This window comes from Aegilops tauschii, chromosome 2 (genome assembly GCF_002575655.3).
Source record: "Aegilops tauschii subsp. strangulata cultivar AL8/78 chromosome 2, Aet v6.0, whole genome shotgun sequence".
Taxonomy (NCBI): Eukaryota; Viridiplantae; Streptophyta; class Magnoliopsida; order Poales; family Poaceae; genus Aegilops; species Aegilops tauschii.
In genome coordinates, this window is record NC_053036.3 from 56,577,379 (window position 1) to 56,604,160 (window position 26,782).

Genomic DNA, 26,782 nt, shown 5'->3' on the forward strand with positions numbered 1-26,782 from the left:
AGAATATTATGGAGTTGTTATCACAAGGCAATTAATATGTACTCTCGGTCTAACTTGGTATCTAGACAAAAGCAATGATATAGGGAAAAGTCTAAGTTCTCCATTGATGAGGTTAGTGGAGGCAAAACAAGGACAATGACTTTCAGATTGTTATGCACTCGAGTACCACACAAAAACCGTTAGCAACTTTTGAGGTGTTGTTGTGCAACTCTAGTGCATTCGACAAGTAACTCATGTGTTTTTTCCATTATCATATATGAAGATCTCAATAATTTTCGCGGGCAACTCGTGCAAAAATTATGAACAACTTGCGTATGTTTGTGGGCAACTGTTTGATCCACCCCCCTATATATAAAAAATTCTCATCACACTAGATGCAAGTTCTCATATGCCCCCACTTATGCAACTACTCAACACCCATGACCTGGATAGCCAACATTCACACGCTCAGTAGTATTGCGGGGAGACTCCCCTAGAAAAGGAATGCACAAGGCAACCATCCATTTCAATATAATTTTCAAATTTGGAATCATGATCGATAACTTAGATCCCACAAAAACTTTTCAAGATTGTAGGCAAATTAGGTCCCTTGATGGACAACTTAGGTCTCATCTTCCCTCACTATGCAACCGGTCCTCACATTTTGAGCAACTCCTTCTCGTTGTGCGAGCAACTCATTCCCATCTTATGAGCAACTCCTGTATGCGTCAACCTCTCGACCCCACTCCTCTCCAACCCTGCTCATCACATGCGTGATAGTTAAAAAACTTGAAAGAACTCTAGCATTACTACTTTAGGCACAAAAGTAGTGAAACGTCACATCATAGAAATAGTAAAAAATGGCATCACAAAAAACACATAGGGTTATCTAACTTATACTATTTTTGCAGGGAACTTCGTGCGAAAAATATGATCAACTTACATAGATTTGTGGGCAAACTTTCAGATATGCCCCCTATGCAACTCCTGACCCCCCCCAGCAACTCGATGTCACACTATGTGCAACTCCTACTCATCTTTTGTGTATGCAACTATACATATCTGCATATAGAAATTGTTCTTGCAAACTCTCAGCAACTTCCCCCTAGCAGAAATCCACACAATTTTTCTAGCAAAGATCCAAAGCAACTATTCCTATAAACAATTATCCTAGCAAATCCTAGCAATTGTATTACCAAAACACAATGCTCGTTTCTAGCAAACCAAGCACATGTATTAGCAAACCACAATGCAAAACTGAGCAATTCTCCTACTAAACCAAGCAACTGCATTACTAAAAAAGATATATGGGAAAATTGTCCTAGCAAAACCAAGTAAACTGTCCCTAGCATTACTACTTGAATTGTCTACTTCAGGCAAAAAAACATATGACCAACTTGAATAGGCTTTGTGGAAAACTATCTGACCCCCACCCCCCTCCCAATGCAACTTATCTATTCTAGCAAAAATCCAAAACAACTCAATTACAAAGAAAACACAAAAATGAAAAACTGTTCTAGCAAAAAAAACAAGCAACTGTTCTAGGAAAACCAAGCAACTGCATTAAAAAAATGCAAAAACCTATTCAAAACAAATCCGAGCAACTGCCTAACAATGATGCCCTCGCTAATTAGTTGGCTAATATACTAGGAGAAGTTGTCTCTCGACGTAGCTCATATTGCCTATACTCTGAAACATAGTGTTAGCATACTTGATAGTGTGGTAGACAACTTATATGTCAATTTAGTGAACATGATAGTCATGGCAGGCAATTTATAAGGACTTCTCGTTGATAGGCAATCATAGTAGGCAAACAAAGAAGTTGCTTTCCTATAGCACTAAAGTTGCCTCATCAGCACTCAAAGTTGCTTTAAAAATAAAGTTTGCCTAAACATACCCATGTGAGATCTAGTTTTGAAGAACTTGTCGCGAGAAACCCAACGGTGAAAACGAATCTAAATTTCGATACTCGAACCAAAAGTTATGGCTTTTTAAATTTTGTAAAACCCAAATAAATGCACGTACTTCTTCATTCTTGACTGATTTATGTAAAGTAGGGAGCATTCGAAGGGATGGAGACAAGATACTTTTCTTTTTTATAGTGTAATGATGACAAGGGATGCTAATTACCTTTTATGGTAGGCCTGCTCGGACGCACCGCGTGCCATGTGAGTTTTTTGCCGTATATAGCGTGCGCTCGCGAGGTCCATTGGGCGCAGCTGCACGATTCAGTATTTGGGTTTTTTTCTACCTGCAGACAATCAATCGTCAGGTTTATCAATTAGTTTACCACCACCCTACTTCCGTGATGCTAATCTCAAGCGGAGACGGTACACAAGTACTAGTGCTACTGAAGGTGGTGGCGACACAGTCAAAAAAAGTTGGTGGTTCTTTCTTTCTCTCATCAGGAGCGTGATGAGCGAGCGCCGAGTCACCGAAAAGATCCATGATGAGATGATCAGGGATTGGACTGGGCGCCGATGTGCGTGCGTGAGCCATGCATGGCTCCGTATCCGGCATCAGGGCCCGTACGCACGCGCCGGGCGGCGAGGGGGCACCTGCCGCAACGATGTAGCGCCGTGCCGGGCGTACGAGCGAACCGGCGATGCAGCTAGCGCGCCATGGGGGCTAAATTTCATGTTTTGACCCTTTCGGCGTATACAATCGGGATCTGACCCCGATATGGAAAATTTTCAAGATTTGACCCTTTTGCTATCGCCGGAGGCCCTGGCGGCAAGTACGTACAGGCTAGCGCTGCCCCTCGTGGCGGTAGGTTCCCTGACGCCGTCTGGCCGTTAACGGCCGTGTACACGTGGCAAAGTGACCTACCGTCACCGGCTATGGCGGTAGGTTCTTGCAACCTACCGCCAGGCTCTCTGGCGGTAGGTTCCTGGATAAGGTTGTGAGGGGAGGGGGATGTGCTGCTCTCCACCCACTCATTCACCCCACTCTTCTTTTCGAGCTCAAGCTCTCTCCCCCTCTTCTCCCCCACCAAATCACCCACTAGATCCCCCTCCATTGCTTGAGATTTGGCCGGTGGATTGAGGCCATTTGCATCACCCAAGGTACCTCCCCCATGCCCCCTTCATTTGGTTGGTTCAAATCATGCATTTTGCTCATTTTGTTGGAATCACTAGTTCATGGTTTTGTTGTGGTGAAATCAATGTATATGATGCATTTAGGGTAATGTTTGTGCTTTGACAATGTATTGTGTCACTAGCATTGTCTGGGTAGTAAGAAATATCATTTAGGGTTTTGTTAGGGTTAGGTATAATAACATGGTTAGGGTTAAGGTTATGGTTATGGTTATGCTTAAGTAAATGCCTATATGGCGAACGTTATGGTTATAGCTTAATTAGGGTTTTTTTTAGAGTAGTTACCTCGAATTATAGCTCGATCTACTTCTAGGGTTATAGTTTTTGTCAAGAGACGGTTAGGATTTTTGCCTTGGATGACCATTATAGTAATCCCTCGACTTGTTGGATGGGATCGATCATCTTTGTTGAGACTTCCGCGGAGGCGGCGGCGAAGCGTGAACGTGCAGTCATTGAGGAAAAGATGGACTTGTGGGTCAAAGCTGTTGATGCATTGAATGCGGCTTGTAGAGATTTTTCAAAGTATTATGTGTCGAAGTGCGACGATGCCAGAGTTAAGTTATACCAAGCTAAAGAGAAAAACATAAGCAAACTCAAGAAGGAAGAGAAAATTCATAGACGCGCTCTTGCAAGGCAAATTGCATTGTGTGGAACAAGGGATGAAGTGAATGAGATGGACTTTAACAACCCTGGCCAGATCATTGATTGGCTAGTTAGGCAACCATCATCGGCGATACTTAGTCGGGCAACTCGTTGGGCTTGGGTCGTACGACAAAGATGTCTTGTTGATGGAGTAGTAGAGGGGGTTGAAACAAATGATGTTGTAGTGTCATTTGGACTGTAATGGCATGTACCCTTATCATTTATGTAACCTATGTCATTTGAACCAGTGAGAACATTATGTAACCTAGGTCATTATAAATAAGTTATGCTTTGTGTATGTATTGTATCATTTGATTTGAGTTTTGGTTTGTTCCATTTCATGTAGCATGGAAAACATGACCCCGGAGGAGATGAAGAAAGTATATGAGAAGTGTTGTGACATTGCATCTAAGAGTCTGGCGGTAGCGTCTGAGAAGATTGTAGCGGAGCGAGAACTTGGTATCAAGAGGGAGCTTGAAGCATGGTTCAAGAGCAATGATGAGGTGATTGTTGCCATGATGAATTTCAACAAGTAGGGGTGGGCATAAAAACCGACGAACCGAACACCGAACCGATACCGAAACCGAAAAAAACGAAATTTTGGTTTTTAATGTTAGTACAGAAAAATTCGGTTAGTATCTGTGCTAACCGAACTTGATTCGTTCGGTTCGGTATAAGCACGGTAACCGAACAGAAAAACCGAATATAGCCTAGGACGCGTGCAACAACGAGCTGTTCTCGTGCCAGGTGGCCTCGAGCGCGTGCTTTAGTTGGGACAAAACAAAATACTGGGCCAAGCCGGCGAGCGACGACCTGCATGCAAGGCCCAAGCTGGATCTCGTTTCCTGTGTGTGCCTGACGTAGTCAATTTGTACGTGCGTACGCGAGGCGCTGCGGGCTAGTGGTTTAGTCCCACCTCGGCCAGCCACGCACATGGAGATGGATAGCTAGCCTATATATAGAGCGCAGGTGGAATGGAAGCTAACCTCACAGCTGATTCATTGGCACATTGGCTAATACGGTAGAAACCGATTACCAAACCGAAAATCTCGGTTAACCGGATATTCGATTTCCTATTTTGGGATGCCTTTTTCGATTTTCATCTTGGCTAACTGAATTTCCAAAATAACCGAATGGTAGAAACCGAATTTTCGGTTTATACCGAATGCCCATGCCTATCAACAAGTATCCATTCATGGAGGAACCTTCTGATCTTAAGGAGAGAAAAGTTTTTCGTAGGCTTGTGAAAGAAAAACAGAAGATACTTAATGAGCTGCATGAGATGGAATATGCTTGCAGACATTCTGTGGCAACGGAGATCTTTTTCTCTGTGAACATAGAAGAATTCCGTGAGCTGGACTTGAGAAAACCCGGACAGGACATTGGATGGGCAATCACACAAGGCAAGTCGGGGATTCCGGAACGCCGTGCTCGATGGGCCTGGTTCGGCGAAACGAAAGGTGTGTTGGAGAATTGGGCGGGATCGTCGGATTATCAACTGAACCCTAATCCTGATCGTGACGCACAAATTGAACGTCTTATACGTTTTAGATCTTTCTTTCCATTGTAGAAAATGTATGCCCGAGCTTGAGCTTGTAGTTTGAACTCATGTCATTTGAATCGCTAGATGTTTTAAGTCATTTGAACAAGTGTCATTTGTGGATGTAATGAACTATTCTCGGTTATGTATGTCTTTGCTACTCCATCATTTCTGCATGTCATTTGTGGATGCTTAGTTCACAGAAATTTGTAAGAAATGCAAAGGCAAAGGGCTAAAAAAGATGGGAAATGGGCAAGGGAACAAAACCCTACCGCCATATGCTCCGGCGGTAGGATGGCCAAACCTACCGACAAACGACTGGCCAATTTGGTCACAGCAGTAATGGCCGTAGGGTGGCCAACCCTACCGCCATGACCCCTGGCGGTAGGGTGGCCAACCCTACCGCCAGAAATATCGTTGATTTGGTGGTACAACAAGCAGCTTGGGTGGCCAACCCTACCACCAGGGATCATGGCGGTAGGGTGGCCAACCCTACCGGCAGAAATATCGCCGATTTGGTCACAGAACAAGGAGCGGAGCAGGCAGTTGGGTGGCCGCCCTACCGCCGTCTTCCTTGGCGGTAGGGTGGCCAACCCTACCGCAAAACAGGGAAGAGTTTGCGTTCCAGGAGTTTGCTGTGGGGTTTAATTGCTTACCGCCAATGCCCATGGCGGTGGGATTTCATAGCCTACCGCCAGAGGCCTCGGCAATAGGGTGCAAAGCATAGCAGAGTTTACTTTGTTTTTCTTCTTAATCATTTGAAGACAAGTCAAGTCACAGCAACAGCACAACAAACATAGTTCATGAGATAGTTTCATCACAAGTTTCACAAATCGAAGACATAGTTCATGACAGGTTTCACAACTAAAGTACATAGTTCATGACAGGTATCACAAATCAAAGACATAGTTCATCACATGTTTCTCGAATCGAAGACATAGTTCATGACTAGTTTTTTGAAACGAAGGCCTTATTGGGTCACACGAGGCCATTTTCCTTTCTTGTCGCGTGCCTCATCCTCCTCTTGGGCTTCACGAGCCCTTGCAAGCTTTCTTGCTCTCTCCTCTTGACGAGCAATCTTCTCCTCACGCTTCTTTCGCTCCATCCTCTCCTTTTCACGACGCTCTTCATCCAAGCCTCTCTGAAATGCTTCTTCAAACAACCGTTGCCTCCTTAGACAATCTCGATATTGATCTTTCTTAACATCTTCTGGCACATCTTGATCTATCCATGTGAAGTACTTACAAAGTGGAGGCGGCGACTACGTACGAATAAAGAACAAATGTGGTCATTAGTAAGATAGGTTCAAGTTGTAGCAACGGTTGAATACTCTTTGAACTTGAACAACTTACCGGCGGTACATCATAGGCGTGAGCTGGACGAGGACGATTGTAGGCATAGTTGGCGCAAACAAAATATATCTTCCTTTCGTCCATGATTTCTTGCGGTCGGTGGATACCTTAACTTTGCAAACATCTCCACACCAACATGATGGAGTTCTCATATCTTTGTCCTTCACCTTATCCAACCGGGCGTCTGTCCACTTGTCCGGCATGTCCTCGCGGTTAGCACACGGTGGCCTCGTCACGGAACCGGAAGAAGCCATGCCTATAAAGCCAAATTTGGTAGTTAGTAAAGTAAAATAACATGTACATATGCAAGAAAAACAAATAAACAAGACCAAATAACAAGTACCATTCACATTATTTCAACCATCTGGGTTAAGCAAGATGTCAATAGGCCTTCCTCTATCAACCCTTCTCGTCCTACGACCACGACCACCGGTACCCGACCGTCCCCCACGCCCTCTAAGACTGTCTCCTCGTCCTCTACCGCCAAGATTTGTCCGTCCTCCACGTGCACCACTCCTACCTCCTCGTCCACTACCACTCCTACCTCCTCGTGTGCCACGGGTAACTCCTCTTCGGGCACCACTTTGACTAGTGGGATCCGGAGTGTTGGCATCGGTCCGTGGCTTTTTGGTGCATTTCCTAACATTGTGTCCCGGCTCGTCACATTTACCACAACTATTGATGTTCGGTGCCTCCATGAAATGGCCGCTGCCAAATTGTTTCATTCTAGTGTATCCAGCTAGGTCATCCATGTCACCCCTAAACCTCTTCTTTCTTCTTCTTCCCTTTGTAGGCACCATGAGTTCGGGGTCGGGGACGATGTGTGGCCCATCATACTCAGGCCACTGTGACTGATCTAGGAAGGGATGAAACCGAGGAGCCCATGTCAACCTCGTTCGTTCCAATGTGAACTCATGCAACCGCAAGGTGGTACCATCAGATACTTTCAAGTTTCTGAACCTTGCGGTGGTCATCACATGCGAGCAAGGCCAATGATACTTGTGAGGTCTCTCGCACTGACACCACCGGGTCTTGAGGCACACCTCATATGCTACTCCACCGTACGTCATGCCGTCCCTTGTTGTGCCACCCGGCTCATCGACTTGGTAGATTTGTTCTTTTTCATTGAAACTAATGATTTGTTGACGCCAAGATTTGCGCGCTGGATGCTTCAACCAATCCTCAACTTTGAAGGGAAATTCCATTTTCTCACCTATCCATTTGGCCGTCTCTTCGGAATGCCTCAGAAAATACTCGTTGAGCTTGAAGAAGGTATATTTCACTATTGCAGTGACCGGCAAGGAACGGACACCCTTGAGCACATTGTTGAAGCATTCCACCATGTTACTTGTCATGTCTCCGTATCAGAAACCTCCTTCGTCGTAAGCACGTGACCACTTATGCTTCTCCGAAAAATGCCTTGTCAAGAATTCTCTCCCTCCTTTGTTCTTCTCTAACGCCTTGAATATCTTATCATAGCGGCTTTGGAATGTGTCGGTGTTGAATGCCACACAAACATGGGTAAGATCTTTGCAAAACTCCTTACTCTTGCATGCACGGTTAAAGTTTGCGACAAAATGCCTCATGCACCAACGGTGTTGGAGCTTTGGATAGCCTGGAATGTCAACTTCTATTGCTTTGAGAATCCCATGATGGCGATCCGATATGATGCACACCTCTCTTTTGGGGCCAATCACCTTCGTCCTCACATGATCCATAAACCACTCCCAATTATCATTGTGCTCGGAAGGCACCAACGCAAAATGCCACCGGGAACACATTGTCATTGGACGAGTGACCCATTGCTACCATCAACGTGCCCTTGTACTTTCCGGTCAAGAACGTGCCATCAATTGACAAGACGGGACGATAATGCCTAAATGCATCGATGCATTGCCCAAAGCTCCAAAAAGCTCGATGAAACACTCCCTCGATTGACTCGACCCTATGGCGCATGCCCGGGTTCCGATGAGCAATGGCTCCCAACATTCTCGGAAGAATGCTGTATGCGGCGACATAATCACCATGCAACATCCTTATAGCGTTTGCCTTGGCCATCCACACCTTTCCATACTTGACTGGGTAGCCAAATCGTTCGAAGACCGAACTCATGAGGAACTTCACCTTCACGGTTGGGTCATGGGATATCTCATTCAACAATTTGTAGCCTAGATACTCGGACGTGAGTTGGCGGTGTCCCTTGCTTCGGTCCGCTTTCTCCGGTGGTATGCACTCGTGGGTGGCCACACAACTCTTCAACTCCCATTACCCGGTTTCCTTGATCTTTCTTCCACGGACCTTCCATGGGCAACCTTCTTTGTCACATTTGATGGTGTAGCGCAATGTTTTGTTGGAATGACGAACAACGAACGGCCTATGGTTCCGAATGGCGTAGTCACTCAACCATATCTTGAACTCTTGCAAACAACCATACTTGATCCCTTTCTTCAAATGAGCATTCTCATCCTCACCCGGTGGCCTCGGATCACCCATCCTCGGGCAAGGTGATGGTTCGACCAAGCCCAACCTCATGCCACCATCAACAACGGCCTTGTCGGCAAGACTAAGATTACGAAACAAAAAGGGCCCTCTTTCCTTGCCATTGACCTTCTTGTAAATTTGATTTTTCTTGCGGCGTGAATCCATCCTCATCCAATTGTTCCGGTGGACCCTCATCATCCGACTCATACCTACACATACAGCTGTAGGGGAGGTTACGGTCCATGTCTTGTTGATGCACAATGACATCCAAGTCACCAATGGGATTGTAATGAATCTCTTCTTCTTCCTCATACACATCATCTTGAGCAATAGCATCTCCATCAACATGAGCAATGGCATCTTCATCAACATGAACATTTGCATGTTCATCAACATGAGCAACGGCCTCATCTCCAACATGATCATCACCTAGAAGAACTATGGCTCTAGCATTGATGACCTCTTCATTTGGTTGGCTACTTGGTGGTTGGCTAGCCGCATTGTGGTCATACACCATGACAACATCATGTATTGGGGAGGACACATTCCGGTTCAAGTCGAGTAGTGGCCGAGGAACTTCAACCTTTGTGGCAAATAACTCAAGTGACTTGTCCTGTGATCCCTCAACTTTCTCCTTATACACATCCCAATGCAACTGAGAGGTGATGGGCATACTCTTTAATCGGGATTTTACTCCCACTCCCACATCATATCGCCCAATAAGCTTCACACCATAACTTGGGTTAATCCAATTGAGGACGTTTTTCACTTTCACGGCAATATCTTTTTTAGCTCGTGCATGTGTCAAAAACCATGGCCTCCTCCCCTTCATCGGCATTTCCATCCATGAAAGCCGCCTTGTCCAAATAATGCACATTCACTAGTTTATCCATCTAAAAACAATGGAACAAAATTGAGTCATCCATGAACCGGCCATTTCATATGGATGAACTATCTAAAATATAAGATTTTGAATCTAACAACTAGTATACCTTAATCATAGCACTAACCATAACCGTAACCCTAACGTAACTAAACCCCTAACCCTAACACTTAAGCTAGCTTGCCACAACAAAGAGTGACACATATTATTTAGGTCAACCATAAATGCACCATAAATGCACAATAAATGCTAAACTAGAGGAAGAACTAGGGGGGTTGCAAAACTAGTTGATTCCAACAAAAGTAGATGATTTGAACCAACCAAATGAAGGGGGTGGGGGAGGTACCTTGGGTGATGCAAATGGCCTCGATCCAAGGGGCAAATCTCAAGCAATGGAGGGGGATCTAGTGGGTGCTTGGGTGGGGGAGAAGAGGGGGAGAGAGTGAGAGCTCGGAGAAGAAGATGAGTGGAGTGGGTGGGTGGTGGTGGTGAGTGGAACCCACCAAACCTTATCCTCCAGGACCCTACCGCCGGAGACCTCGGCGGTAGGGTGTCGGAGCTTACCGTCAACGCTGGTGGCGGTAGGTCCCCTTTGCCACGTCAGCGCCCGTTAATGGCCAGACGGCCGTCAACAGAACCTACCGCCAGGTGGGGCGGCGGTAGCCTGTATATCTCTACCGCCAGGGCCTCCGGCGGTAGCTAAAAGGGTCAAATCTTGAAAATTTTCCATACCGGGGTCAGATCCCGATTTTATACGCCAAAAGGGTCAAAACACGAAATTTTGCCGCATGGTGGCATTAACCTAATCCGGAGCTTGTCTGGTCTTAGAGCGTCGACCCCCCCTTGCTCTTTTTATGATTTGGTCGGCAGTGCACCCAACGTGTCGACCCATATTTGCTTGCGTGGGCGGCTTGCCGCCGTTCTATGCACACATTTTGCATAGTTTCACAAGCAAACAAAAATAGCATAGTTTCGTAACCAAATAAATTTAGCATGGTTTTACAAGCCGAATAAAAATTAAATTGTCTCAAATACATTTAAGAAAAAGATACATCTACTGGTTGCCAACATGAGCCCACATGTGCTCAACCAAATTATTTTGCAGCCGCACGTGAGTTTTCCAATCACGCATTTCATGATGAAATTGGGTGAACTGTGCAAACATTGCTGCTCCTCCTCCTGGGTAGTATCCTTTGTCACCTAGGTAGTATCATTTTTCATAGTTGTGGCCATTGATGTTAACATTCACCGCTGGGTTGTTTCCTTCGGCAAGCATTGCAAACAGCGGCGGGTGTTGAAGCACGTTGATAGTATTGTGCGATCCGGCCATGCCAAAGAAAGAGTGCCAGATCCAGAGATCTTGTGGGGCCACAGCCTCAAGTATGACAGTGCAAGCCCTGACATGGACCTTATACTACCCTTTCCAAGCAGAAGGGCGGTTCTTCCACTCTCAGTGCATGCAGTCTATACTGCCAAGCATCCCTGGGAAGCCCCTGCTGGCATTCATCGCCAATAAGCGGGCTGTATCATGAGCAGTCGCTCTCTCAAGTATTCAGGGCCAAACACAGCAATCACAGCCTTGCAGAACCTCTACATGGACTCTAGGCATGTAGACTCGCGCATACGGACGTACTCATCAATGAGATCATCAGGCACTCTGTATGCAAGCATCCAGATGGCTGCAGTGCATTTCTGATAAGATGAGAAGCTAATCTTTCCAAGGGCATCCTATTTGCACTCGAGATAATTATCATATCCGACCACCCCCTCTCTAATACGGTTGAAAAGATGCCTAGCCATACGGAAACACCGCAAAAATTTCCGATGTTTGAACGGCGGGTTGGTTGTGTCAAAGTAGTTCTTCCAAAGAAGGAAATGGCCACCCTCTCGGTTGCGATTCAACGCCGGAATGTGGCCCGGAACAACGGCCGCTGCCTATTAAGGTGGTCATGGACCAACACGATAGCCAACATCTCCTCCTCATCATCGGATGAGGAATCGTCGGAGTCAAACAGAAAATTGTGGAAAAATAACTCGTGAGCGGACTCCATTTTGTACCTTGAGGCTATACCTGGGCATATCTCGGGCCGGGCCGGGCCTAAAAAGTCGGATGCTAAAAACACAGGCCCGGCCCGACCATCGGGCCTACTAATTCGGGGCGGAGCCCGGTCCGAGCCCGAGAAAGCCCGACACGGCCCGGTCGGCCCGGCCTGGCTACGGCTAAAATCAGGATTTTTGCAGGCCCGAGCCCGGCCCGATTTACCTGTCGGGCTAATTTTCCAGGCCCGAGCCCGGCCCGATGGCACACTCGGGCTCAGCCCGGCCCGGGATTTTCGGGTCGGGTCGGGTCGGGCCGACCGGGCCGGGCTGCCCATGGCCAGGTTTGCTAGAGGCAAACTGTCGAACAGCTTGCGGGCGTCGATGAAGAAGCTGGCCGGCGAAAAGATGCGCGCCTCCCCTGGACTAGGTGGCTGGCCTGGCGGCGTCAGGACAACTGGAAGTGTCGGAGGAAGGAGCTGGCCGGGGGCGGGGAGGCGGCTTCCTGCTCGCGACGACGTTGGAGTGGGGGGTGGGAAGTTGCGGCGGCCCGACGGCGAGGGGCGATGTTGCGGGGAAGGTGTGTCGGCACGGGATGCTCGCAGAGGTACCAGAAATGGGCGGCGGCGGCGACGGGGCGGGGTGGGCGAGGGCTTGTTGTAGATATGGGTGGAAGAGGATGGCCAATGGTTGTGCCAGGGGAGGAGTAGGCGTGCGTTCGCGCCGACGCAAATCAGACTCAAAATTGGGCCGAGAATGGGTCAGCAGGCGAACGAAAAGCAGACGCGCGTTCGTTTAGATCGGCGTGTTGGGCCGACTTTTCTGCCCGCGCCTACCGAAATGGACGCGCGCGAACGAAATGGGTCGGCGCGTTGGGGTTGCTCTTACTAGACCAAATTTGATGTTTTGACCTTTTTGATGAAGTTTAGCTGGATCTGACCTTGGTTGCAAAAAAAAATCAGGATATGGCCTTTTTTCCTACCACCACCCAACCCGGCGGTATTCTAACACAGCCTACCTCTAGGCCCTGATGGTAGGGCAACAGCAGGCCCATGACGGCTATTTGCGCCCGCTGACGTGGAAAAGGCCCCTACCGCCAAGGCCCGAGACGGTATGGTGCTCGTGCCTACCGCCAAGGACCCCGGCGGTATGGTGCTATAGTGGATAAGATGTTGGGGTGAATGGGTGGGTCCCCATCCACCCATTCACCCCCAATCTCCTTCTTCCCCTCGAGCTCATCCTTTCTCCTCCCTCTCTCCCCACCCAAGCACCCACTAAATACATCACCATTGTTTGAGATTTGTTCGGTGGACCGGGACCATTTTCACCACCCAAGGTACCTCTCCCACTCCCCTTGTTTGGTTGGTTGGATCCACCTATTTTGGTTGCATTGATCACATTGTTGTAAACCCTAGTTCTTGCACTTGTTGTGAAATCAATGAATATGATGCAGTTAGGGTTATGTTTGTGCTTTGACTATGTATCGCGTGCCTAGCATTTATTGGGGTAGCAAGATCTTGTGCTAGGGTTAGTGGTTTTGTTAGGGAAGTGTTAGGGTTAAGGCTATGGATTTAATTTGACCATGTTTGTTTTGTTGTTTGATTGCAATGCATACAAGTTCATGTTCGACCAGGACCCCATGGCAATCGACGCGTTTAGCGCGATATCTAAGGGCATCATTATGGTGTGTTCGGCTGGCAACGAGGGGCCCATGTCCATCTTGATCACCAACGGCACCGTGGTTGCTCACGGTTTCTGTTGGCTTGGTGGATCGGAGCTTCGACGCCACCGTGCATCTCGGCAACGGCAAGCACATCGACGCATAAGCGATTACCTAGGTGGCAAAGCCGAACTCAAAGATGTACCAACTCCTCTACTCTGAGGAACGATGGTCCTGTGACTACACGGGTCACTATGCCCTCACTGAGAAGAGCATGGTTTGTGACTCAGAACCAATCAAGTCAAACATCCATCGCATAATGCGCGCTGGGGCGCGGCCGGCGTAGTGTTGTCCAATGACGTGTTCCACTGCTACACCATTGTTCTTCGGGATTATAACTCCAGCATAGTGCAGGTGACTGCGGACAACGGTAAAATCCTCGAAGCATACGCCATGTCGTCAACGAGCAGCTCAACAACCCTCACTTTCACATACAACAACACATTGCTTGGTGTTTGGCCTGCCCCCATCGTAGCATCATTCTCTTCCCGAGGTCCAAGCCCCTCCATCCCCGGTGTTATCAAGCCAGACATATTGGCACCAGGACTCAACGTCCTCACTGCATGGCCACCAAAAACAAAATCTGGATCTAGGTCTTTCAACATCCTATCCGGCACATCCATGTCGGCGCCTCACGTGAGTGGCATCGCGGCGCTCATCAAAAGCTCACATCCCGATTGGTCCCCCGCCGCTATCAAGTCTGCAATCCTAACAACGTCGAACATCCTTAATAGTACCGGGAGCTCAATCTTGAACAAGCAGCATGGGAAGGCCCGCGTGTATGATGCGGGCACCGGCCATGTGAACCCGACCAGAGCCTACGACCCTGGCCTGGTGTACGACCTCGGCGTCCACGACCATGTTGGCTACTCGGCGACGATGGTTTGGCAACTATCATGCACAACTCGAGTCTGAGTTGCGCGAAGCTACTCATGATCAAGGACGTGTAGCTCAACTACCCGACCATAACCGTGCCACTTAACTGTTGGCTCAAGGCAACGGGCTTCACCGTGAACCGAACTGTGACGAATGTCGGTCCGGCTGCATCGACGTACAGGTGAAGGTGGACGCGCCCAAGTCGTTGACGGTACGCGTTATCCCCGGCACATTGGTGTTCTCCAAGTCAGGAGAGAAGAAGATGTTCAGTGTGATACAAATGCTGAAAGCTAAAGGGTTCCCAGATAAATGGTGTGATTGGGTAATGGAGACTATGAGAGGGGGACATGTGGGGGTGAAAGTCAATGATGAAATTGGCCCATATTTTAAAACTTTCAAAGGACTCAGGCAGGGTGATGCTATGTCCCCCTTGCTTTTCGACCTTGCTGCGGATGCTTTAGCCATTTTAATGAACAATGCACTAGAAAATGATTTGATTAAAGGAGTCCTAGATAATGAGGAAAGCAAAGGAGTGAATATGCTACAATATGCAGATGATACAATCTTTTTAATTAAAGACGAAGTAGAAAGTGTACAAAATTTGAAGTTTGTGCTAGGAGCCTTTGAATAAATATCTGGGCTCAAAATTAACTTTCATAAGAGTGGGCTGATGATGTTTGGGAAAGCAAAAGAGAAACAAAAATTATATCAGGAAATATTGACATGTAAGATGGGGGAAATTCCTATGAAATACCTGGGATTACCAGTAGCTGAAACCAGATTAAGGAAAATACACTGGAATTGTGTGACTGAGAAAGTTGAAAAAAGATGTGGATGCTGGCAAGGGAAACTGTTGGGGTCCATTGCTGGGAGAATCACCCTAGTGCAGGCCTGCCTGACTAACATCCCTTTATACATGATGTCATTTTATCCCATCCCCAAAGGGGTGATTAAAAAAGTTAACTTTTACCGGGCCAGACTAGTTTGGCAGGAAGATGAAGATATTAAAAAATATCACTTGATGAAGTGGGATACTTGTTGTTTACCCAAAGATGTAGGTGGGCTTGGGATTATCAATTTAGAAATAATGAACATATCTTTGCTAGCTAAGTGGTTCTGGAAGATGGAGAACGAAGAGGGGTTATGGCAGAACATAATAAAAAGAAAATATGGGGGAGATGAATGCCTGTCCAGGAGCGTAAAAAGACAGGGTGATTCTCAGTTTTGGTCTAGCTTGATGAAGATCAAGGAAATTTTCTATAGTTTTGCTAAGAAAGAATTGGGAAATGGGGAAAATACCATATTTTTGGAAGATGTATGGGTTGATGATAAAAGTTTAAAAGCAGCCTATCCTAGAATTTATGATATATGTTTTGACCATAACATTACAGTTGCTGAGGCCATCCAGAAAGGGTGGCATGGATTTAGGTTTAGGAGAACTTTGCATGGAGAGACCTTAGAGCTTTGAAAAAACTTAAAGAGTAGGTGTGAAGAGATTGAAATGCAAGGTGGCAAAGATAAGATAACATGGTCACTAACCACAAACGGGGTGTTTTCAGTTAAATCACTTTACAGAAAATTGGTTGCTGATGGACTTAGATTTTCATAGAATTTCTTTGGAAAATCAAAGTCCCAGCAAAAATTAAGGTCTTTTTGTGGTTAAGCATTAGAAAAAGCATACTCACTAGAGATGCTTTGTTGAAAAGAGGGTGGAAAGGAGATAAAAATTGTATTTTCTATGGGAAAGATGAATCTGTAGATCATCTGTTTTTTCAATGTTCAGCTGCTTCTCTAATCTGGAGTTTAGTCAAATGTACTTTTGATGTTCAGCTGCTTCTCTAATCTGGAGTTTAGTCAAATGTACTTTTGGTTTAAGGCGTGCTCCTCTGTCTATACAAGAGTGCCTTGGTTCTTGGGTGAAAACTTTTAGAAAAGAGGATAGAAAACTTGTTCTGGTGGGAATTTCTGCCATTTGCTGGGCCTTATGGAAAGCTAGAAATGGGGTTATTTTTGAGAATAAAAGAATCTCTGATCCTATGAATATTATCAACACAATAACACACTCGATGATCGAGTGGTCTATTTTGCAGATAAAGGAGCAGGAAAAAAAGGTACTGGAGCTGGGGGCAAGACTACTCGAACGGGTAGCAAGTGAAGTCTATGCGGCCTCTCAAGGGTGGAGAATCAACATGATGCGCTTGGAAGGATGAGAAAGAACCCCCGCCCTGGAGGACGTCTGGACTGCTTTGCTGCTTGCTTCTAGCGCTTGTTTTAGCCTCTTTCTTTTGCGTAGCTCGTAGCCTGGTTTCTTTTGAGTCTGGATGATTGTAATAACTTAGCTGAACTTTTATGCTCGTTGATGGTTTGAACTAGTCGTCTGGGGGAGGTGTTGTGGGTGTTATGGCCTGGTTGCTGTGGCACTCCCTCATACCCGTCCCGTTAGAGTGAAAAATGCTTGGTATGCGTCTTTGTAGTCCGAGGACTGATGGTTTTCATTAATGAAAATCGGAGGGGGTGAGAAGCCTTCTCTTTCATTCAAAAAAATAAAGTCAAGCTTGAGCTGGGTGTCGGAGACGCGTGTCGTGCGGAGCCCAATAGTCGCCGTTGCAAATCTCGGCGGGTGAGACTCACCGTAGGTGTGCAATGGAAATCGGCTGGAAGTGTTTATCAGTGTCTTTTCTCTGGGACTATCAATTTACACAAGTTATATATAAGAAGATTTGTAAATTGCTGATCCCGCTTGCCGCCGGATATCAATTTACATGAGTTGCTGAAAGCTCTCTTGGATTCCAATCAACTTTGGGAGCATTTAGATCGATATGTTAGCATCCCCCTCCCAGTGTTACTTCACAAGTGTTGCAGATTATAAATTAGTAGTACAGTTTACAGTCGCTTGAGTGTGTGGACATTTTCAGCGTGCAATGTTCAGTAACCGGCAGTTAAAGAATTTCCCTGATGAGGAATTCCTCATCCAAGAAAGATGCACTGATTGGCGCTGCAACAGCACCCAACCAGAAACGAACTTGCAGCCCAAAGAGACAGACTGCACTGCACATACAGTATATAAAAGAGTCGGTTTAGATTAGCTTTTCATCCCAGGTAGTACAGATTCCTAACGCCCTACTACTCTACTAGAGAGAGAGTCTTGGCTACTACGCGCGTACTATGAACAAGGCGGTGGCGGTGGCGGTGGCGTTGGCGGTGCGGGTGTGTCGCTCTCTCGCCGTCGATCCGTCGATCAGAAGGAGGCCGAGTTGACCCGCCGGAGCTGGTACTGCTTCGGCTCCGCCTCCGGCTGGGGCATGTAGAGCACCGCGTGTCGCCGGAGCTGCTGCTGCCTCTCCCCCGCCTCCTGCTGCGGCAGGAACTGCATCACCGGCTCCAGCTTCTGCAACACCAAACACAACCATGAAACGAGAAAAGAAACTTAGCTCTGACGAAGAGACTTGATCAACAGTGTTCAGACTTCAGAGTTCAGTCTAGGAATCGAGATAGGAGGCTTAGATTAAGAGGTTTAATCTCCTAGCTTACACTAATGAAAAAAGTTTGCACTAATAATGAGGTTCATAGATGAAAACTTATATGGCATTGAAAGAGAAAGATCACGCCATTGTTGGAAGCAAGCAACCGGAGCAAGAAGTTTGGAAGTAGCACAGCAGCCAGTACAGCACATTCTCGTCCTGATTGGCCTTTTGACTAGTGGCACAGGACTTGCGTACCGCTTGCTGCGGCCAAGGCACGCACAAGTGAATTAACCAGAGATGTAGGTAATTTTTTTTATTTTTTTACCTTCAGCTCCTTGAGATGCTCGATCTCCTCCTCCAGCCGCGAGATCTTGTTCTCCAGCTCGTTCGTGTAGGCCTACGGGGCCGTAGGCATGGCGAATCCGTCAGAAAGAAGCGGTTTTTCAGGGTGCGAAATTATTTACCGGAGAAGGTGACCGGGAGGGAGACCGCACCTGCTTCCTGGCCCGGGACCTCGCCGCCGACTCGCGGTTCTTGATCATCCGCTTCTGCCGCCGCTCCACCGTCTTCTCCACGACGCCGTCCCCGCCCACCACCGCGGCGCCGCGCTTCCGCCCGCCGGCCTGCGAGAGGAACCCGCCCTGGTACACCGCGTCCAGCACGGGGCCGGCGCCCACGCCGAGGGGCCGCGGCAGGGGCCGGGTCACGTACTGCTGCGGCGGGTGGTACTGGTGCAGCCAATGCGCGCCGGCGCAGCCCCCGCCGCCGACGGGCACGCCGGCGCGCGAGAGGAAGTCCTCCAGCGTCATCTCGCCCACCGTTGGCTGGCGGCCGCGGCCGGCGCTCTCGATGTCGCGCCACACCTCGTCCACCGTCTTCTTGCCGTTCCCCGCGCCGCGCGGCTCCGCGTCGGCGGCGGCGGCGGGGAGCACCGTGCGCAGGAGGTCCTCCAGGTTCATGCTCCGCAGCGGCTCGCCCAGGTGGCTCTCCACCTCGTTGAGCGTGAGGCCGTACACCGACCCCTGCCGCGCCAGGGCCCCTCCCCCGCCGCCGCCGCCGCCGCCGAGGGACGACATTGTCTGAACTCCCATCCACGCACCGGCCTCCGACAGCCACCCCCTCGCCTCACGTGTCACGATCAGCTGCAGCCAGCCAGCAGAGGTCAAACAGGGAAACCACACGCCATTACAGACGGAAAGAACAGCAACCACCGAGGCCGGTCAATGGAAACAAATCCTAAGCAAGCAAGGAAGCAACAGGAAAGAAAGAAAAATGGGCAGCCAGGGTGCAGTTCTTGCCTGTTTTACGACGGCCGGGACCAGATCAGAATCCGGTGAGGCAGAGGAGAGTATTAATTTAGGATTGCCGCAAGAGGGGCTCCGGCCGGCCGTGTGGGGGAGAAGGGGGGGTGCTAAAAGGGGGAGAGGAGGAGGAGGGGAGAGAGCTGGTGGTGGAAGAGGAGACGATGATGCCTTTACAGTGCTACAGCTTGGCCAGCTGCATTATATTTTTGGCCGAGGTGAACAGTAGGAGCAGTGAGTGAGAGAGTGACACTGATGATGAGTAGGGTAACAATAATAAAAGGAGTGCCGGCTGGGCCACACCAGAGGCACGAAGCTGAAGCTCATTGAATAACAAAAGGAGTTTTTTTGGGGCTTTCAGCTTGGGTTCCATGTCCTTGTTTTATCATCAACATTCAAAAGCGAGAAACAAAAAATGTCTGGCCTCCATTATTTCTTTTCCTTGCTGCTGGTAGGCAGATGAGGTAGTATATATTTTTGTCCTGGGAGCCAACCAAACACCATCATATATATTCATATTCGCATGCTCAAATTAAGCCTGGCCGAGGAAGGGGAATCCGCTCCTACCAAAGGAAGAAAAGCCACCGCTCGAAGTGGAAATGGCAGCTTCAGGCCACACAACACCCATACGGAGGAAAATTCCTTGTGCCTCCATTAGCCCTGGCAGCCCGTGATTAAGCCTAGTTAATCGAGCATTTGCGGGGTCTGATGATGGCTGAGCACGCTACACATTCAGCTTGTTTATTCATCGGTTCCCGTTGCATGAAACAACGTCTCCTCCCCCTCCCCACCTTTGCCTTGAAGGATCAAGCACGCACACACACAACTTTCGTCGTCCAATGGCAGGGCCGGATAAAGCCTCTCTTGTAAGCAAGATCCCTGGCAAAGTTTTACCCTCTAATGATGCTAATTATCACGCCTTGCTCCACCAAGGCGGCCACTGATGATGCCAGTTGGGCATTTAGCATTAGTGGCACATGGATCTTCCTTATTCCTTGGGAAAAAGGCATACATTAAAAAATGACAATAATGACGGTGCACTAAATTCTAAGACAATGACCAAAAAGAAAAGAAAAAACGATTGCTCTGTAGCTAGATGGACGCATCCTTCTTCTCAGAGGCGTCCTGAAAGGTGTCCTCCTCCTATCTGCAAATGAATGGAAAATTCGATCTTGCAAACAAGGGTTTTTTAAGGGTCACCGACGGAGAGGGTCCCCGCTGGAATATATTACTCAAAAGGTTGTCAAGGTTGTGCTATAGCACAAGAAGATAGGTATTTGTCGCCAAGACATAGCGGCACTCTTAAAGGTTCTTTAAGCCTATAAGTCCAAAGAGAGAAATCTGAAACAATGTTCCTATGGTAGTGTCCGGAGCGCGGATCTCTCCTCTAAATCTAAATGTAGCCGCATTTCTTGAGTCACATATCTGCCATAGAATGGTGAGCGCTAGCGATGGACAAATGTTGGGGGTCGAGGCCATCTGGTGTGATCATGTTCCAAATCAGTGGGGTGGAAAAAGCGGGCTTTGGACCCTAGGACTGACCACACCTGGGCCATCGAGGGAGCAAAGTAAAGCAATGTGGTCGACTTCTTCATAATAGGAGGAAAACCTAGGGCAAGCCACTGAGAAAACAATGGTGTTTTATGATGGAGATTGAACTTTGAGAGCAGCCAATAAAAAAATTGACATTAATGGAAACCTTGAATGGTCGTGTAGTGTTTGAATTGGAGTCTTCATCAAGCTCAACGGAGATGGTGTTTGTAGGCGTTCCTGGAGGTGAAGGGGAGCCCATGAGCGAAATTATGCAACAAAAACATAAGAACATCCAAGTCGATCGAAGCAACAGTAGTGAGACTTCCTCGGGTTAGAAAGTAAACCATCCTACCATACGCTAGTCCATGGCGTCTTGTCATGGGCGGATCTTCCTGATGCTCAAGAATTTCACTAGAAACTAATAAGGCCAAGAAAAGCATTCAAGCATCACTAAATTCCAAGGCAATGACCACAAAAAAGGTTGATTAGTAACATGAAAAGCAGCCTCCTCTTATGAAGTTCATCAATTATGCGTTTATCCTTCGATACATAGGCGGTGCCCTAAAGAGCGTCCTCCTACCATGTTCGGAAAGAGGAAAGTGGGTCCTGCAAGCAAGTTCAACAGTGAAAACATTAAAAACAAAAAGTGATTTCACCAGATCAAATCAGACATGGAAGGATAATAATGGGTGAACTATTGTTGCTTGCTTTCTACCCTCGGTTACTTTGAGGTGTAGGACGGATTCTGTTTAGCGGGGGGAGGTCCTATTTCCTTGTTCGGTCCATTCGGCAAAGTCTTGAACCGATAATTGGTGGCTGCTCTGAGGTGTACGACGAATTCTGTTCAGCAGGATGAAACGATATGACAGATGAAAAAACAATACTTGGGTGCCTTGAGAGTCTACCGAGAAAAATGTTTGTGTGCACGAGAGTCCGGACAAAATCACATCCACTCAATACACACTATATAATTAGTTTTGACGAATCTCTGGGTATTATTAGTTTGATATTGTAAACGGTGATATGTTTCTTTTCTATAAACTCGGTCGAAGTTTACCGAAGTTTGAGTATGACCAAACATACACCGAAATTTGGCGCGTACACAATTCACAAACAGCAACATAATTTGTAGAGCCGGTCCGACGAGCATTCTCCCCGCGCATCTGCAAAAGGAAAACATGATCTCGCATTGCAGGCAAGCTCAACGGCCAATTAAGAAAAAAAAACAAGTGATCTCACATGATCAAAATCGTGCATGGAAAGGTAATAATAATTGGCGAACTCCTGTTGCTGCTTTGCTTTCTGCTAGGCCCTCGACCGCTCCGAGGTCGAGGCGCGCAAGTGGAAATCATCTCTCCCCGTCCGGTCCATTCGGCGAAATGCTGCTCCTGCGCCGATAATTGGCGCGGTACTACGTGCTACGATCTCCTGTTTCTTCCTCAGAGCGCACCCATATTATTGACCTGCCGTCCGTCCTGACCATGGCCGTGCATGCGTGCACGCCATGCAGCACTCGCAGTGGCCGGTCAGGCTCTTGATTTCACCGCTCACGAGATTTACAGTGCGGTAAAACAGGACCGCCGCGGCAGAGGAGGCAGTGAGAAGGCCTGTTGACCGGGCGCATTGGCTGGCTGCTTCAAGCTGCGCCTGCAAAGGCTGCAGTCATTTTTTTTATCTCTTGCTCTTGCTGCTGCAAGTGTGGCTGGGGGTTCTTTCAAAAAAAAAAGTGTGGCTGGGGGTGGGACATTGCTGGGAGCTGGCCACGTGGCAGGGCTCCCGGCGTGCAGACCAGATCTGCAGCTGGATGGGGAGTGGTTTAGAGCAAGTATAATAGAGCTGAGTCGGGCTGTAAGGAATAAACTAGTATATTTCTGCTTAGTTGGAGGAAAGATAATAGGAGAGAGAAGGTAAGCAAGCTCTTCGTGAAGAGCCAGCTCTAGTACGTGCTTCTAGGCACTTTGTGAGAATAAAAGGTGGGCCACATAATAACAAAGTAGTACACTCTTTTAATCTACTATTATACATGTTGGCTATAAGATGGGTTGTATATGACATGGCACTGGCTTATAGCCAGCAGCTGGCTATACTATTAACCATGCTCTTAAGAACGCGCGGATGGCGGGTTATGGGCGCCACGCGGCGGCTCTGCATTTGGCGGCATCTTTCCCCTTTGGGGAGCTCCAGGGCATCGGGGATTCATGGGGACACCCAAATTTGCCTAGCCCTAAAAAATTACCGGCCGCCATTAGCATGGCTCCTCCCTTCCTTTCCTGTACTGTGCTACCGTTGCTTGCATATTTCTTAATTGGCAATTGCATAGAAAGCATGGAGGAGAGCAGCAGGATGAGGAGTGGTTTAGAGCAAGTATGATAGAGCTAAGTCAGCGGACTGTAAGGAATAAACTAGTACTGCGCGGATAACATGCAGTCCGTGTAGCAGTACAAACCAAAAGGATAGACATGTACATCCATGCGGCAATAGCTCATGCTCTAGTAGTAGCAGGCGCGCATCGACAGTACCGAGCTTTGCTTGCTGCATGTGTCCATGTCCTTGAGCATTTCTCACTCATCCTTTGCATGGAAAGAATACCGGAGAAGATAAAGAAGTTCTGCTGGGGAAGAGAAAGAGAGTGGGCTCCGGCAGAAACGGCTCGGGCCAATGGGAACTTGACATGCAGCGGTGATGGGACGGCGAAATTCCTTTCCAAATAGACGGGTTGTGCCCCTACTGCCACCACATTTCCAGCTTCTTTTATGATGCACAGAGTACGTACGTACCACCACTGCCACTGCGAGCGCGCTTTATATATTCCGAAGAGGACCTTTCTTTCTTTCTTTCTTTCTCGCTGCAGTTTTCAGAATTTCGCCATTGTGTGTGTGTGTGTGTGGGGCTGCCTCCCGTTGCGGAAAGGGCAAAACCGATGAGGGAGGGATTTGAGCGATGGATGGAGCCTGCTTAGTTAATTATTAGTTGATCAACTTTGCTTCAGATCACCAGGAGTGGTGGTACTAGGAGCACTATTAGAGCATCTCCAGCCGGGCCCCCAACAGGCCTCCCAAGCGACTTTTTCGGCGCCGACGCCCAAAAAACGCACTAGACGTGTCCCCAGGACGCCGAAATCGGCCGACTCGGCCCTTTTTTTGGCCAGCGATCGCAGGCCGAACCCGGCGCACTGGGGGGCGCTCGGGGGCTCCGACGCAAGGGAAAAGCACGTCTGGCCCACACCGTCGGGCGAAAAGAAGTCTTTTTCGAGATTCGCCTCCCACCCCCCGCGCGCTCGGCCGCCAACCGGCTGATCCCGGCGCCGCCCACCACCCGCCACCGCTAGATAGCCCATCCCCGCCGGAAAAAGAGCAGAGGTTTCGCCGAGGCAACCCCTCCACCACCAGCTGGGCGATTTTTCCGGCGTTTCCGGCCGCGGAGGGGCAGTGTTGCGGCGAGTACGCGCCCACCGCGCCCGCAAGGTGTTCGGCGGTTTGCCTGTCTCGGCAATGGACTCGGACGACGAGGAAGCGTTCGCCGCGCTGCTGGAGGAGGAAGTCGAGGCCGACGTCCTGGAAGAGGAACATCTCGTGGTCCTCGCCGCCCTGCTGGCGAGCAATGAAAAGCCGCGGCGAGGTGGCTCGGCGCCGGGGCGGATGAAAGCAAAGAACCGGCATCGTCTCGAAGGCTACTGCATGCTCTACTCGGACTACTTCGCCGACGCTCCACTGCACGGCGACAAAACATTTCGGCGTCGCTATCAGATGAGCCGAAAGCTTTTCCTCAGGATTGTGAATTCTATCCGGGAGTTCGACAGCTACTTCAAGTGCAAGAAGGATTGCACCGGCAAACTTGGATTCACCTCGATCCAGAAGTGCACGACAGCGATGAGGATGCTTGCATACGGAGCTCCCGGTGATTCACTCGACGACTATGGGCGCATGGCCGAGTCCACCACCATTGAGTGTTTCTACAAGTTCTGTCGGGCAGTGGTGGCAGTGTTTGGACCGCAATACTTGCGAACACCCAATATGGAAGACACTGCTCGGATCCTAGCACAGAATGCAGCAAGAGGATTTCCTGGGATGCTTGGAAGCATCGACTGCATGCATTGGAAATGAAAAAACTGCCCATTTGCTTGGCAGGGGATGTACAAAGGCGCCAAAGGCGGTTGCAGTGTGGTACTTGAGGCGGTGGCCACACAGGACCTCTGGATTTGGCACTTCTTCTTTGGTATGCCAGGAACTCATAATGACATCAACGTGCTGCAGTTCTCCCCTGTCTTTGCCAAGCTTGTTGAAGGTCATTCTCCTCCGGTGAACTTCGAGGTCAATGGGCGGCACTACAACAAGGGGTACTACCTAGCTGATGGCATCTATCCGAGATGGTCTACATTTGTGAAGACTATCTCAAACACTGTGCTAGGAGGCAAGAAGTCCCACTTTGGCAAGGTGCAGGAGGCTTGCAGGAAGGATGTCGAGCGGGCATTTGGTGTGCTCCAATCTCGATTTGCTGTTGTCCGGTACCCTGCTCAGACCTGGTCAAAAGATCAAATGTGGGAGATCATGACTTGCTATGTCATCTTGCACAACATGATCATCGAGAGCGAGCAGGAAGACCCAGTGTTTGACACTGAATCATACTACAGGCAGGGTCCTCCAGCCGAAGTTGATCATCAGCTACCGGCAACCTGGACTGCCTACCTCAGTATGCGTCAGGAGATCCGAGACCCACAGGTGCATCATCAACTGCAGCAGGATCTGGTGGAGCACCTACGGAGGATCAAGGGCGACGCCGGGCTCGACGCGTGATGAAATATGAGTTTTTGTTGTTGCACTATTTTGTTGAGCTATTTGATTTTCTGTGATGAACTATGTGATAAAAAATTATTTATGCTAAGAATTCAACGCCGAACCACGCCGAATATGGGCCATTTGTCGCCGATATCGGGCCATTTTTTCTATTTTTCTGGGCCAAAAAGCGGCCGCGAATGGGCCTATATCGGCGCCTGGGGGCGACAGCTGGATGCCCAACCGCCCCCAGCGCCGATTCTACTGCCGGCTCGCCCCCAGACGGCGATTTTTATGCCTCCTGGTGGGGCCAATGGCTGGAGATGCTCTTAGGCTAGTCATAGTGGGGAGTAACTTGGACTAGTAACATGCATATGTTACTAGTCTATGTTATTACCTCTATAGTGGGTAGTGTCATAGATGCGATAACATAGAGAGCTTCATTTATTACTTTGTAGACTCATTTTACATTGGAAACCGCTATGTGATGGTAACATATTCTCTATTTCTCTCTCTTTTTTAATTGCTTGACACATCATCTTTTCTGCTTATGTGGCATGCATGTTACTACTTATGTTACTCCCACTATGACTAGCCTTATATGAAGAGTGAGGCTCGTCATAGTGGGGAGTATCATATACTAGCATCATGCATATGATACTAGTGTATCATACTACATCCATAGTACATAGTATCATAGATTAGTATCATAGGTGGTGTCATTTATGGCCATGCACGACACATAGTAGCACAACATTTATCATGATATGGTATCTACCTATGTTAGTATAACCCTCTCTCTTTCCTTTAATTGTCTGTCACATAAGCATGTTTAGAGTCCCAAGTGCATGATACCGCTTATGTTACCCCACTATGGCCAGCCTGATAGGCTACCGAGGGACTCAAGTTCCCATGTTTGTACTCGTTTTGATTCCCCTGCTACTCTTGCTAACTATGTCTACGGTAATTGAATTTCGCCCCTATAGATTTGTAGACACACATTTAACGTTTGGAGGGTCAAATCAAAGGGCCTGATTGAAATGTGCGTAACTCTATCAGTATGGGCGGGTTTGGGTCATACGCTTTAGAGATTCAGGTGAGCTGCTT

General features: G+C 48.2%; 1 protein-coding gene and 1 pseudogene across 1 annotated transcript; one reads left to right on the top strand and one right to left on the bottom strand.

The window, feature by feature from the left end:
- Positions 1–13,591: 13,591 nt before the first annotated feature.
- On the top strand, positions 13,592–17,499 carry LOC109769482 (subtilisin-like protease 1; annotated as a pseudogene).
- A 168-nt stretch (positions 17,500–17,667) lies between these two features.
- LOC109769490 (ABSCISIC ACID-INSENSITIVE 5-like protein 3) lies at positions 17,668–19,548 on the bottom strand. The gene is made up of 4 exons (XM_020328224.3): positions 19,368–19,548; positions 18,564–19,211; positions 18,395–18,466; positions 17,668–17,993 (listed from the first exon to the last, which is right to left on the bottom strand). The coding sequence occupies exons 2-4, from the start codon at positions 19,158–19,160 to the stop codon at positions 17,844–17,846; spliced, it is 819 nt and encodes a 272-aa protein (XP_020183813.3). The 5' UTR covers positions 19,161–19,211; positions 19,368–19,548; the 3' UTR covers positions 17,668–17,843.
- Between the last annotated feature and the right edge of the window lie 7,234 nt (positions 19,549–26,782).